Below are 14,967 nucleotides of genomic sequence, written 5' to 3'. Positions count from 1 at the left end.
GAAAACTGTGAGGTAAAGAGATTCTAAGTCTTAGAAATCAAAAGGAAAAAAAATCTAATTTCATTTAAAAGTTCAAAACTTGCATTAAAAACCAAGCAAACATGCTGGGTATGGTGGTGCATGCCTGTAATCCCATCGGTTTGGGAGGCTGAGGAAGGAGGACCACAGGTTTGAAGTCAGTCTCAGCAATTTAGAGGTTCAAAGCAACTTAGCGAGAACCTGAGGAAGGAAGAAAAGAAGGAAGGAAGGGAGGGAGGAGGGGTCTGGGGATATGACTCAGTGGTTAAACGACTCTGGAGTCAGTCCCTGGTACTGATAAAACAAATAGAAAAAAACCCCACAAAAAACCAAAACCAAAACAAAACAAAACAAAAACCCAAACAAACATGAAATCAAAACAAAAAGGAGAAAATAATTTGAAATTAAAAAAAGTAATATAAAGAGTCTGTCAAGAAATATGTACTCATGAAAACTTGATGTTGTATGCATTAGACTGCCTATGAAGCAGTCACTGCTTCTTAGATGTTATAAAAGATAGCTATGTCTTTTTCTTAGTGGAAGTAGGCCTCCTTTCCAGTCCCAAAGGAAGTCATTACATTCTTTCTTCTTTTTGCTGAGGGGAGGGTGTGACCCCATTCTGACCTCTGAGAAAAGAAGGAAAATTTTCCTGTTATTTCCCAAAGAAAGTCAGACCTTAACAAGGATGAAGCACATTTTGCTGACTTCTGTCCCCTCTTAAAAAATCCCATGCAAGCCAGGCATGGTAGCACATGCCTTTAATTCCAGTGGCTCAGGAGGTTGAGGTAGGAGGATCTCAAGTTCAAACCCAACTTCAGCAATGGCAAGGTGCCAAACATCTTGGTAAGACCCTGCCTCTAAATAAAGTACAAAATTGGGCTGGGGGGCTCACTGGTCAGGTGTCCCTGAGTTCAATCCCTGGTATCCGACCCCCAAAAAGAAACTATGCAAAACTTTTAATAAAACCCTTCTACTGATTTAGATCTATTATAACCATGAAGGTGAAACTAAGAGACATTGTGGGCCTAAGGTTGCTACATTAATCTTGGAATTGCCCATTAGACTTTTTATATGAAATTAATATTTTTTAAACTTGGATGTGATGATCTATAATTGCAGTCCCAGCTATTTGGAAGGCTGAGAAGTGAGAATCACTTCAGCCCACAGGTTTGAGACCAGTCAGGCAAGGGAGGCCTTGTCTTCAAAAACAAAACAAAATAAAACAAAACAAAACAAAACAAAGTAAAACAAATAAAAACAAGCAAAAAAACTTTCAGTGTAATCCACGATTTATGATTTTTAAAAATTTATTAATGCTTTTTGTCAGCTCTCAGATAAATTTATTCCCCCCACACATATTAAAAAAGTCTCTGGAAAACATCTTACCACTGATAATTTTTCACAATTGCTGGCACTCAGACATAATTATGTGAAAACTATTCACATCTTCTGGTAAGACCATGAAAGTGCCAACAGATTATTTTAGATTTAATGAAATTCAGAATATCATTTGAGATTATTCTTAAATGTTATATTTGGTAAACATTTTAAAACATTTAAAAAATTTAATGATTTTTCTAAAACAGTGCAAGAAGTAATTGATCACAAAAGCCTTAATACATATTTTTTAAAAAATGAAATTAAGGATTCTTCCATATAATACAGAATTAATCTTAATACTGCTCAAAACTTACAATAGTACTTTCTAGACGTAGATAAGTGTTCATCATTATTCAATTTTGCCAGCTCACTTATGGGATTTGCAAAATTATTTCTTGTGAAAAACAGCAAAACTAGCCGGGCATGGTAGGATTGTGAGTTCAAAGTCAGCCTCAGTAACTAAGTAGGCCCTAAGCAACTCAGTGAGATTCTGTCTCTAAATAAAATATAAAAAAGAGGGCTGAGGATGTGGCTCAGTGATGAAGTGCCCCTGGGTTCAATCTGTGGTATGGGAAAAAAAAAAAAAAAAAAAAAAAAAAAACCAAAACAAAAAAAAAACTCAACAAAAAATCATTCAGGAAATATTTTAAATATGTGTGTGTGTGTGTGTGTGTGTGTGTGTGTGTGTGTGTGTTCATACATGCATGTGCACACACATGAAAGAAAAAGGGTAATAAAATTTAGAGAAGCAGTAATTTAGAGGGGCAGTATAAGGGAAGCAGGGGAGGATCAGGGGCAGACAGGTTTCACTATACTGGTAATATTTTATTTCCTATGTTAAATAATTCATGGTTTGGGACTCCTATTTTAAAACATATGTATGAATTATAATTTTACATTAGCAAATAATAATTTAAAAATAACCTGAGGAAAAAGCATTCTGATTTTTGAATAATGTGAGCACGTGAAAAGACACACAACACCATTAGTCATTGGGAAAATGTAAATGAAAGCCACAATGATATATATCATATCTACCAGGATGGCTTCAACAAAACAAAGTATTAAGTGTCAGTGAGGATGTAGAAAAACTGAAATACTCATAAATTATTTAGGGGAATAATAAAAATAATTTAGTGATTCCTTAAAAAGCTAATATTAAAAAAAAAATGACATGACCCTGGAATTGCACCCAGGTTTATTGCCTAAGTAACTAAAAGCAGGGATTTGAACAGATACTTGTATACCAGTGATTATCATAACATTATTCACAATAGCTAAGAGTTGGAAACAATCCAAGTCACCAACAATGGGTAGATAAGCAAAATGTAACTGTTTTTATGTTTATCTAGCTATAGATATCTAATATCTATATATCTAATTGTATGTATACATACATGCAATGGAATGGAATAATATTTAACCAAAAAAAGAAATGAAGTTCTGATATATGTTACAAAATGAAAGAAAAAAAAATTATACTAAGTCAAATAAACCAGTCATAAAAGGATAAATATTGTATGGTTCCACTTATAAAAATTATCTAAACTAGACAAATTCTGAATGACAGAAAATAGGTATTACCAGGAGCTGGGAGGACAATGGGATAGAATTGCTTAATGGTTACAGACTTTATCTAAGATGACAAAAGGTTTTGGAAATAGCTAATGGTGACGGTTGCAAAAAATTGTGAATGTAATTAATGCCACTAAATTGTACACTTGAAAATGGTTAAAATGTTAAATTTACATGCTGTATTTATTTTATCACAATTAAAAAGTGATGTAACACTTTTTACCCAAATCATTGAGATGCACCATTTAAATGTGTGAAATTTATGGTATGTCAATCACATTTTAAAGAAACTTAACAAACATTAAGTATCTCTATGTTGTGATTTTACTGGGGGTGGAGGTGGTTTCAGTGATTTGAGATAACTTCTCAAAGACTGCTTAGGCAAAAATTGTGGAGAATTTCAATGTCTGGGCAAAGGAATGTAGTTACCAAAAAGGAATGATAAAGTGCACATAATTTTAAGACTAATCTAGTAGTCAATCACCTGATTTTCACAGAAAAGAATGGAAACTGGTAGATCTGTGTGTAATACTTCAAAGTCTAATACAGCACGGTACAAAACACATGTAGTGAAGAAGGATGGGGACAACAATAAAGGTGAAAATACAACTTTTAGATTTTAGTTATGCAAAATACGTGAAGAGATTAAAGAATAGATAAACATATAATAGGCACTATTACAAAATAACAAAAACAAATAGCCATGAATCACTCTATAGGAACATTGCCTGAAGACTAAGAGCCTCAAATAGTCATATCACAAATAAGAACACTATTCTTTCTGCTAATTTTCATTCCACACACAATTAACGAGGCACCTATTTTGTTCTCAACATTACTGTCACAAGACAAACATGCCTATCTTTCCTTGAGCAGAGGGCTGCCTAAAAAGTTAAGAGTCTGCCAAGAAAAATTACAATTATTACAAACAAAAAGTTTCAAAAATAATAATGCTAACAATGATGTAACTAATGAAAATATAAGAACAGATATTAACTTGCATATACATAATGTTAAATGTTTTTACCTATAAATTTAAAGCAAACTGTACATAGTCTTTTTACTACTTTGAATAACAGAGCTAAAATATTTTTTCACCGACTCTTTTCCTCCACCTCAGAATTCTTTGGAACTAAAAAGATCTACGAACTTTAGTGCAGTTCGTAATGTAAGATGAAAGTAAGTTTTAGATGTCAGGATATCAAACAAAGAAAATACTACTTGCTGGGGCTGGGGAGATGCTCAGTTGGTAGAGTGCTTGCCTTGTAAGCACAAGGCCCTGGGTTCAATCCCCAGCACCCAAAAATAAATAAATAAATAAATAAAAAATAGAAAATACTACTTGCTGAATACTGAACATGAATCATAATATTTTTAAGGCACATATTAGATAAGAAATATGTGAAAAGTTAGTATAAAATATGCACAAGTATATTCCTAACTTAGTTTTATCTAAGTTTATTTCAAGCGACAATTAGCCAAACCTAAAAAAAAGGCAGTATTTAAAAAGAAGTAATTTATTTATAATATAAAATATTATTTCATGGTCTTCAATGAAAAAACATCTTCAATGAACACTCCAATAGAAAAAAAATTAGGGTTCAATTGTCAAAAAAATTTTTAGTCCTAAAAATTGTTGTTGATTAAAATTCCATTTAAAAGTTGACTTACATAAGAAGACACATGTTAAGTTACTTACCTAGTAATTTCATCATCTCCAAGCATTGCTTTAGAAACTGGTGAGTATCTGGCTGGTGATGCTGGTGTCTGGCCCAAGAAGGAAGATGGGCTAACATGATTATCAACAGGCTGTGAAGTAGCTTCAAAACAAAGACAGTGAAAAATACATCAAAAATGAAATAAGTAACTTAACACCTCACATATAAATTTTAAAGTATAATTCATATTCAATAACTTATATACCAGAATCTGGTAGAGAAGACATTAGCTAAAAAACCAGACAAGCATGGTTTCCAGGTAAAAACTGGCTTAGCTATTCAGATCAATAAAGCAGATTTATTCCACTACATTCTTTTGAGAATACAACTTGAAAAAGAAGTTTTATTTTATTTGCACAATGAATCTGAGAGGTCATCTAAAATAATGTCATAGAAAAGGCTAAAATAAGTAAATCTTAAGTATAATAACTCTTTTTGAGAAGTCATTTTGCAGACGACTATTTTAAAAAAGTATATATACTCAAAATTTGTGAGTAAAGAAACCAGAGGCTTAAAAATAGATACAAAAAGTCTTACACCAGCTCCTGGCAACTCAATCTTTATCTGTTCTTTTTAATATGCTCATAAAAAAATGGAAACTTGGTAAAAAGCAAAAATAAAAACTAAGCAAACCTACTTATTGGTTCTTTTAAAAAATAGTGAATATCATAGGTTGGCATCCTAGCAAATGTCAAGAAAATAAAATTATAATGCTATTCCTGACCATATCTTCCTAAGAACAAAGGTAAGTAACACATTTCAGTTATAGTTTTCAAAGACACAATGTACTTGAATGATCTGATTGTTACCAAAACACAGAAAGCAGTATTTAACTTTCTTTTTTTTGTATTTAACTTTCTTGAGGCTGTTAACTATAATACTTATAAAACATTTCAAAATTAGCTTGATATTTATTATTTTTTTCAAACATCAGTCTTTTCTTTGATTAAATTTCTGAGTATCTTCTATAAGCAAAGCGTTATGCTACACACTGAACGTTAAAAAAAAAAAAAAAAAAAAAGGCAGGGATTGTTAGTTCAAATTACTATAGAATGTCCAGATAGGTAACATAAAAGACAGAAGTGATCTGAATGAAAGATAATAGGAAATGACTGAATTATGGTGCACTGGAAGAAATAAAAAATAAAACGCATACTCTTTATCAAAAAGGAATTAGCACCTATAGGTCTCTAACACAGAAAGGATGCCTATGGATAATACAGAACTTGGAGATCTAGTACATATTGGTGTTAAAGGTTTGTAGTACCTAATAATATCTATTTCCTATCCAGTTCATATGTAAGATGCTCTTTTGTATTTGAACAAAAGAATTTTCTATCAACAGCTCTTGACTTTGGAAGCTCAAAATCTTTCCTGGGTGACATGCAAAAATATTTGTAATTTAAAATAAATTAGCATTTAGCCCTAAAACAACAGATATCCATATGAACCTCTACAATCATCAGTCTTTTAATGTTCATTTGCTGACTTCTGACTCTTAGATTCCTTGACTGCATTATCATGTTTGGATGGAACAAACGATGACACAACTGAACAAAAACTTCCATCAAATGGCTAAACCAGAAATGTACTTTTTCCTTGTCATATCTAGACTGACCCTTTAGTCAATGAATCTTTTCTGGAGCAGTTAATCTCACACCTAAGGCACAGATAGGAGGCACTAAAAATGAACATTCCTATCAAACAAATGATTGCCCAAAGAAGGATCAGCAGAAACAACATTACTTTTTATATCTAAAATCTTATGTAAAAAGGTCCCTCACAGAACTACAAAACAAGGGAGTCAGATTCATTACCTTGAGCTATCAAGACCTCCAAGATTCAGGAGGATAAAAAAGCAGAAAAGCTTGAAGATAAAGTGGGAAGAGACTGGCAGCAAAATAAGTTTAACAAAGTCTACTAGCAGAAGAGGATATAAATTAAAAGTGAAAAGATATGCAAAAGTATGAGCATTTTAATGTCAGTAGAGAAATAAATGTTCTCTGTTAGATCCAATGTCATTTATATACATCTATCTATATATATGTGTGTCTGTGCATATATTTTTACATATATATTTATATTTTTAGTTGTCCATTGACAACTAAAAACTATTTTTAGTTTTATTTATTTATATGAAGATTGAACCCAGTGCCTCATATATGCCAGGCAAGCACTCTACCACTGAGCTACAACTCCAGGCAAATGAATTTTTTTTTTTTTAAGTTATAAGCCTGCTTTCATTCCTATTTTATACCATATTTTGGCTATTATTCATATTTTGATTACTTTATTTTGGTTACAACCACTGATTATGCCTCTATATCTCTATGGTTCACAGATAACTTCCACAACTTTCTGTCTCATTATTTCCTTTACTATTCTTCCTAAAAATATATTCTACCTAGTAAGTCAACTGTTTTCCAATTTTGACATCTGCTTACTTACAGGGCTGCTCTGGCACAAACTCCACCCTCCCCCAAGTTCTTGACAATCACCATAAAAACAAAGCCAAATGTGATCTAGTTCTCTTTTCTGCCCAGATAACAAATAATAGAAAATACGAACAGTCTTGTATTTACAAAGTTAGCAGATTCAGAACTAAAAATGTTTCCAATAAGAGACTTCCAGGTCCAGACAGATGACTTCACTGATAAATCTAATCAACCACTTAGAGATAAAATAAAGCCAATTTTGCAAACAGTTTCAGAGAATAAAGGAAGAAAGTATGTATGCTTTTCATTCATTTTGTGAGACCAGCATAACCATAACACCAAAACCCCAAAACAAGAAAAATTTTAGAACATTATGTTGACACTTATGAACATGGATGTGCAAATGTGTGCATGATAAGTCCAATAATATATAAAACACATAAAGACCATATGGGTTCATTCCCAAAATGGAAAGTTGGTTTAACATTAGAACATCGACATAATTTGTAACATTAACAAAATAAAGGAGAAAAATCATTCAGTTAAATACAGAACCATAAACCAGGAATAAAGGTTAACTTTCTCTATACGATAAAGGGTAGCCACCATACTGGTAACAGCATGGTAACACCATAAGCAATGGTGAAATTATTTTTCTCCCTAGGGTTTGGGTTTGAAAACATGACAATGATGTACATTATCATCATTTCTATTCTATTTCTTATCAGTGCATCAGACAAAAAAAAAAAAGGAAATGAATAAAGATGGGAAAGAAAGGAAAACTGTCATCATTTTATTTGTTATTACACATTATTTTAGATCATACAGACATTCCAAAATCATCTATAAATCAGAATTTTTAGCAGGATTCTTAACCACATAATCAATGTACAAAACCCAGTCATATTTCATATATATATGTATATATATATATATGCTAAAAATATTTAAAAACATTTTAAACTGGATGTTGTGGTGCACGCCTGCAATCCCAGTGACTCAGGAAGCTAAGGAAGGAGGATTGCAAGTTCAAAGCTAGCCTCAGCAACTTAGCAAGGCCCTAAGCAACTTAGCAAGACCCAGTCTAAAAATAAAAGGGCTGGGGATGTTACTTGTGGTTAAGCACCACTAGGCTCAATTCCTGTTTTTTTTTTTTTTTTTTTTTTTCCCCAAGTAGCACTTAAAATAGCATCAAAAACATCAAATATCTTCATCTAAATCTAACAAGATCTACAAAATACCTACTATACTATAACACTGCTGAGAGAAAAGAACCTATATAATTCAGAAAGAGATACTCGTGGATTGGATGAAAGACTCAATTTTAATTATTCTTAAATTAATCTGTACATTTTTAAATTCCAAAATCATTAAGGAAATTCAAATTATACCTAACAATCTTGTGTGTGTGTGTGTGTGGTGTGTGGGACTAAACCCAGGGCCTTGCTCTACCACTGAGTCACATCTACAGCCCTACTTAACATAATCTTAAAAAAATTTAAAAGATTTATATTACTAGAATTCAACATTTATTAAAGAGTGTGGTATTGACAGAAGAAGAATTAGTTCCATGAAACAGGTCTAGAAAAAAAATCTATTGTCATTTAAGGTATAATAAAACCACCAATGTAATTCAGAGTCAAAACAGATGAACTCTTTAATAAATGGTACAGGATCATTCGGATATCTGTATGTAAAAAAAAAAAAATCAAATAAAAATGAGGAGTAATGCTTAACAGCATTAATCACTGGGAAAAATCAGCATTCAATAAATAATAAATATAAATGAATAAATTATAACAATATTATATGTATCATAATATGTATTCATAATATCCATAAGTAAAAAGACTGACTATATCAAGCATTGGTGAAGATGTAGAAAACAGGAGTATAAACTATTTCCAATATTTGGGAAACTGTTTAGCAGTACTGATTGAAGACAAAATAAAATGCTGTGCTATAACACAGCAATCTCACTCCAAAGGAAATGTATGTACATGTCCAATAATAACATATTTTAAAATGTCTACTACAGTTATATTCAGATGGTTATGGTTTGGATCTGGAATGTCCACTAAGAGCTCATATGTTGAAAGCATGGTCCCTAATGCAGCAAAATTGAGAGGCAGGACTTTTAGGCAAGGATTGGATCATGAGGTCTCTGACCTCATCAGTGGATTAACCCACTGAGAGCTGAATAGACTATCTATTTGGAGGAAGCAGATCACTGGTGTGTGCCCTGGAAGGGTTTATGTTTTTCCTGTCCCCTCCTCTGCTTCTAGGTTGCCATGAGCTGAAAAGCTTTGCTCTGCCACATCTTTCTCTCATGTTTCTGCCTTGGAGCTGGCTGACTGAACCTCTAAAACCATGAGTCCAAATAAATCTTTCCTCCTCTAAGTTGATCCTGACAGATATTTTGGTCAGAGTGATGAAAAGTTAACTAACAGGCAATACATATATAATGTACAAATATTGTGCATCAATTAAAAATATAAAAGATCTTACAGAATCAACAGTGCAATTTAAGTGAAAGAGTAAAAGCTAAAGTAATAGCAAAATCATTCATTACCTTAATTTAAAAGTTTTTTTTCTCCTAAATAAAAGAATAAGGAGAGTTGACTTCCCCTATGAGGTATTGGTGCATTTCTCTTATTATGAGTAGACTGAATGCCACTTCTTAAATAAAAGAACCTTTAGTATTCCCAGTTTCTACTAGGTATATTTCTTTCCTTTTTTTCATGTAAAGGAGTTTACATGGTAGTAAAACTGTGATATTAAATAGAAAAAAGGAGCAGTAGTCAGGTATCTTGGATTATACGATGGTCCCTCTCTACTCCCCTGAGATAAGGAACATTATAACATGTTTGTGAGCTCAAGGTAATGATCCAACAGAGAGAGGATATGATTATGTAAGTAGAGGAGGGAGAGGGAGAGGGGGAGAGGGAGAGAGGGAGAGAGGGAGAGAGAGAGAGAGAGAGAGGGAGAGAAAGAGGGAGAGAGAGAGAGAACACACACACGCTAAATCCCTGAAAAAGCAAGAGATTTTGGGAACTTGGAAAGTATAATTCATAAAAAAGAAAAGATTCAATATACAAATTGAAGACCTCTTTTTCCAGAAAAGAAGTGATAGTTATTCCATTATAAAACAAGGGAAAGCAGAACTTTTGGGGAAAAGGGTATTTACATAGGTAGATTTGAAAAGAATAAGAAATTTCTCTTCTGGATGCTTACATGAAATATGAAATGAGGTCATCTGCTGTAACTGAGAAGCTGGATGATAAGTAAAGGAGGTTTGAGGAATCAATGAGAAAATGAATGACTCAGGGAAATGTCACAGAGGTGAGAGCAAGAATCCACCTAAGATTAATGGTCATAATTAAAAGGTGGCATAATTTTGTGCCCTTCTCCAGCCACATTCTGCTCTCAGGGAACAGGAATGGATAAGACAAGAGTCTGGTTGAAGCAGTGTTGGGATTTTGCCAATTAAAAAGGAAGGCTCAAAAGACTGGAAGAGCTGGGCACAGTGGCGCTGCACACCTCCAATCCCAGGGGCTCAAGAGGCTGAGGCAAGAGGATCTTGAGTTCAAAGTCAGCCTCAGCAAAAGTGAGGCTCTAAACAACTCAGTGAGACCTGTCTCTAAATAAAATACAAAATAGGGCTTGAATGTGGCTCAGTGGTTGAATGAGTAATCCCTGTTACCCCACCCCTGCCAAAAAAAAAAAAAAAGAAAAGAAAAAAGAAAAAAACTGGAAGATGTAAGAGATATAAGACAATGAGTATCCTGACAAACCACGGAGTTCATGCTAAGTAAAAAATTAGAAAAACTGAGATGTAAGGAGGCAACAAAGTGATGTCAAATGATGGGAGTTCAAAATGACATTGGACTGTTAGAACAGGGGTGAATGAACTGATGGTTGTAGATGGAAAATGGGATGATTTAAACTGATATTTCTGGGATGATGAAGGTTTTGATAATTATAGATAAGGTCTAAAGTATTACTGGAAGCAAGCTGCAAAGGAGGGCAGGATAGTTAAAGACCAAGAGACCAAAAAGCCAGGGTTTTAGATCAATCGTTAGTGTTGACTTTGGCTATCACTAAGAATGATAATGTGATAAAAGTAGCAAGAAAACAATGATCTTGCACTAAAATTTCAATAACTAAAGCCAAATCTGTTGAGGAAGATACCAAGTAATTACAACATAAGAAACAGGCAGTAAGTTGAATGGTCTGATGACAAGGGCTTCAGGACAGCAAACAGGCAAAAATCATTTATGTAAAAAATTATAAACACAAATGCTTTAAGAGACCCAAACAAAAACCTCAAGAATTGCACATACAGAAAAAAACTTGGACTAGAAGAAGTCATACTTATTGTCGAGGAAGTGAGGGGAATAGAAGTAAAATTAGCAATGTGATCTGTAACTTTTTCATAATGTCCTATTCATTTAATAATGGATAGAAAACAACAACAAAGAAATAAATATCCAGTTTCTGTTTACAGGGCAGATAAGCAATCATTACTTAATTACTACACTTTAGGACTAGCCCTTCCATTTTTTAAATGTTATACTATTACACATAAAAATATAATTCAATAAAAATGACATTTTTCTCTGTTTAACATATCTATTGGTCATAATCAGGGCACCCATTTCTCAATTTGTGGAACAAATGCAGCAAATGTGCATATGGCTGTCTTGAAGAGATGGGCAGTATTCAAAATAAGACTGATACTTAATCAGACTCTTGCTGAAATACTGCACCTTTAATCACAAATAAAAATATACAAGGTCCTTATATGAAGTGTATGTGTAAGACCAGGGGTATGTAAGAATTTCAAAAGGGTAGCAAGGTTCTTTTCTTTGACATATAAGAAGTATAAGAACATCTCTGTCCATTAGAAAGGCTGAATTCTATTAAGAAAATAATTCAGTTATACTTGAATAATTAAGTCAATGAGCACATAACGAAGATGTATTACTGGAGGACAGTAGATTTTACAATATAATTTGTATTTAACTTATAATTATTAATGGTGATAATAAACCTTAACTGTTTTAAAAGTGGAAATATTATCATTTACAAAAATCACAATTAAAAAAGAGAACACACAAAAGCAAATTACAAAGTACATTTAAGATATTTACAATTCATGGGTTCTTTTAACATTAATTCAATGTATAGAACATATAATGCTTCCATTTTTCAGTCAACACAACCCCATTAAAATATATTTAAATCCAAGATTATACATTTTAAAATATTCAAAACCATGTAAGAAACTTAAAAGCAGGTATTTTAATAACAATTCAATGGTATATAACACAACGGGGCTGCACACCAAAACAGTTAGGCAATACACTAGAAGTTTAAAGTATAAACATAGTACTTTTTTTTTTTTTTATGAAGCAGAGAGAACAGAAAACCCCTTAAGTTCTAGAACTATTGAGAAGTAGTGATTCTCAAAGTGCAGTCCATGAACCACAGTTACATCCCCAAATCCTTTTTTTCTATTTTGACTATCTTTTCTTTTTCTTAATTGCCATGGTTAGAATTTACATTTAATGCTGAACAGAAGTTCCAGTTTGTCTTTCCAGGAAGAAGCATCAGAATTAGTCTCCTTGTTAATAAATTTTCTGTGTTCACACCCAAAACTATTAGAACAGGACAATAATCTGCATAATTTGAAAATTCTCTTTGGTGATTATTATTTACACAGAAGCTTGAGAATCAATGCTTTAAACGTTAAGCAGTAAAGGGGAAAAAGGACTTCATCTTCTTACTACTAAGTTTCTCACTAAAAAAGATTTTAAGAATTATTAGATTAAAATGACTGAGTTCTTTTAAAAGTTTTATAATGTTTAAACTTTACAGAGAACATTTCATTAAAGTACATCACATGTAAAGCTTAAGCAAGCAGACTTACAGTTGGTGATATCAGGTGGTGCATAGCCATCATTTATATACATACTTGTGGGTTTTGCCACTTTCAAATAAACAAAATCAGATGTGTTCTTTAAGGCAGTTACTGCTTCTTCATGAGTAACTTCTTCTAAACATACGCTATTCACCTAAAAAAAATTCCCAAGAGATATTTATTTTAAAACATTTTCACTTGCTTTCTGTTTTTTAGTTGAAAACAAGTACATGAAAATATAGGGGAAACAGGGAATGATTTAAGGAAAACAAAGTTATGTGGAAAGAAAATACCCATCTTTACTGTCCATAACATCAGGAAGTTTTTTATAACTTTGATTTTGGGATATAAGGTGTCCTCCAAAAGCTCTTGTGTTAATGCTAGGATATTAAGAGGTAAAATGATCAGATTATGAGGGTTGTAACCTAATCAGTTACAACCTATGAGAGCTGTAACCTAATCAGTTATCCTAGTGTGAATGTGAACTAACTCGTTAGTAATTGTAGGCAGGTGGGGAGTGGCTCAAGAAGGTTGGTCACTGGGGGCATACCCTGGAAGGGTTCACCTCTTGTGGCCCCTTACTTTCTCTTCCTGCTTTCTGGCCACCATGAGCAGAGTAGCTCTGTAATGACATTCTGCTTCAACTCAAAAATAATGGAGTTGGTCAACCATGAAGTGAACAACTCCAAAACTGTGAGCCAAAATAAACTTTTCCTCCTCTAAGTTGTTCCTGTCAGATATTTTAGTCATAGTTATGAAAATATACACAAATGAAATAGCCAATCTTGATTTCAGTCACTAGTCTCTCTATTCCACCAGCCTCAACCTCCTCTCACTCATAGGCATTCATGAATATAATGTGTGTTGGCATATTTTAGTTCTTTTCCTTTTTTGAACAAATGTTCTGCAAATGGATTTTTAATATTAAGTATCTTAGAGACTGCTCCATGTTGGGACACAGAATTACTACCTTAAAAAAATTGTTGCACAGTACTTCATTATGAGGTTATACCATAATTTATTAAATCATTCCCAATTTAATAGATGTTTAATTTTTTATCCTAAATGACTCTGGTAAATTACAGAGTACAGGAGTGTCCATTCATTCCATTTTTCTTATACCTTTGTCAACACTGATTATTATCATTTTTGAAAGTTTGTAAAATGATATGTGCACTTTGCAATCAGTTATATTTAATTTGTACTTCCATTTTTAATAGTCAAATTGAGTTGTTTTTTTCAATTATTTACTGGCCATTCACCTATTTTTTATATAGAATTATAATTGATTTTTTGGTATAGTGACACTGTATTCTGCATGGTACTAAACTTGTTTATTAGGTCTACTAATCTTTCGAGGACATCATATAAGTATGTTATCTGCAAATACAGTTTTATTTCTTCTTTCTATTATTATTATTCTCCCTCCCCCCCCCCCGCCCCACCAGTGCTGGGGATCAAACCCCAAGGCCTGTGCATGCTAGGCAAGTGCTCTACCACTAAGCTACATCTTCAGTCCCTTCTTTCTAGAAATTCTGAATGTCTTGTCTTTTCTGTTTTTAATGATCTGACTAGAATTTCCAGTGTAACACTGAACAAAAGTGGTAGTTTTTCTGTCCAGGAATTTGTCCATTTCATTTATATTATCTAAGGCATCGCTGTCCAGTTGTTTACATTACATTCTTTTATGCCCCTGTTTTCATTCTTGCTTTTAGAAATTTGAGTCTTATTTTCTTGGACAGTCTACCTAAATGTTTGCCAATTTTGTTGATGCTTTCAAAGAACCAACCTTTTGTTTTGTTCATCTTGTTTGTTTTTTCTATACCTTGTTTCATTTGTTTCTTTTCTAACCTTTATTATAATTTTCTTCCTTCTGCTTGCTTTAGGTTTAGACAGATCTTTGATGTTTTTGCAACAT

At 32.8% G+C, this 14,967-nt stretch overlaps 1 protein-coding gene across 17 annotated transcripts in view; it reads right to left on the bottom strand.

Annotated features, from left to right (window-relative positions):
* Positions 1-14,967, bottom strand: part of Dlg1 (discs large MAGUK scaffold protein 1) — a 261,124-nt gene that overhangs the window by 79,893 nt on the left and 166,264 nt on the right. For all 17 annotated transcript variants that reach the window (XM_047563705.1, XM_047563703.1, XM_047563711.1 and 14 more), the window contains 2 exons: positions 13,059-13,203; positions 4,673-4,793 (listed from right to left, as the gene is read on the bottom strand). In XM_047563705.1, the coding sequence (XP_047419661.1) occupies positions 4,673-4,793; positions 13,059-13,203 (266 nt within the window). The remainder of the gene's footprint in view (positions 1-4,672; positions 4,794-13,058; positions 13,204-14,967) is intronic.

Source organism: Sciurus carolinensis, chromosome 9 (genome assembly GCF_902686445.1).
Source record: "Sciurus carolinensis chromosome 9, mSciCar1.2, whole genome shotgun sequence".
NCBI lineage: Eukaryota > Metazoa > Chordata > Mammalia > Rodentia > Sciuridae > Sciurus > Sciurus carolinensis.
The sequence above is the reverse complement of the archived record's forward strand: the minus strand, read 5'-3'. Positions and strand labels throughout refer to the sequence as shown.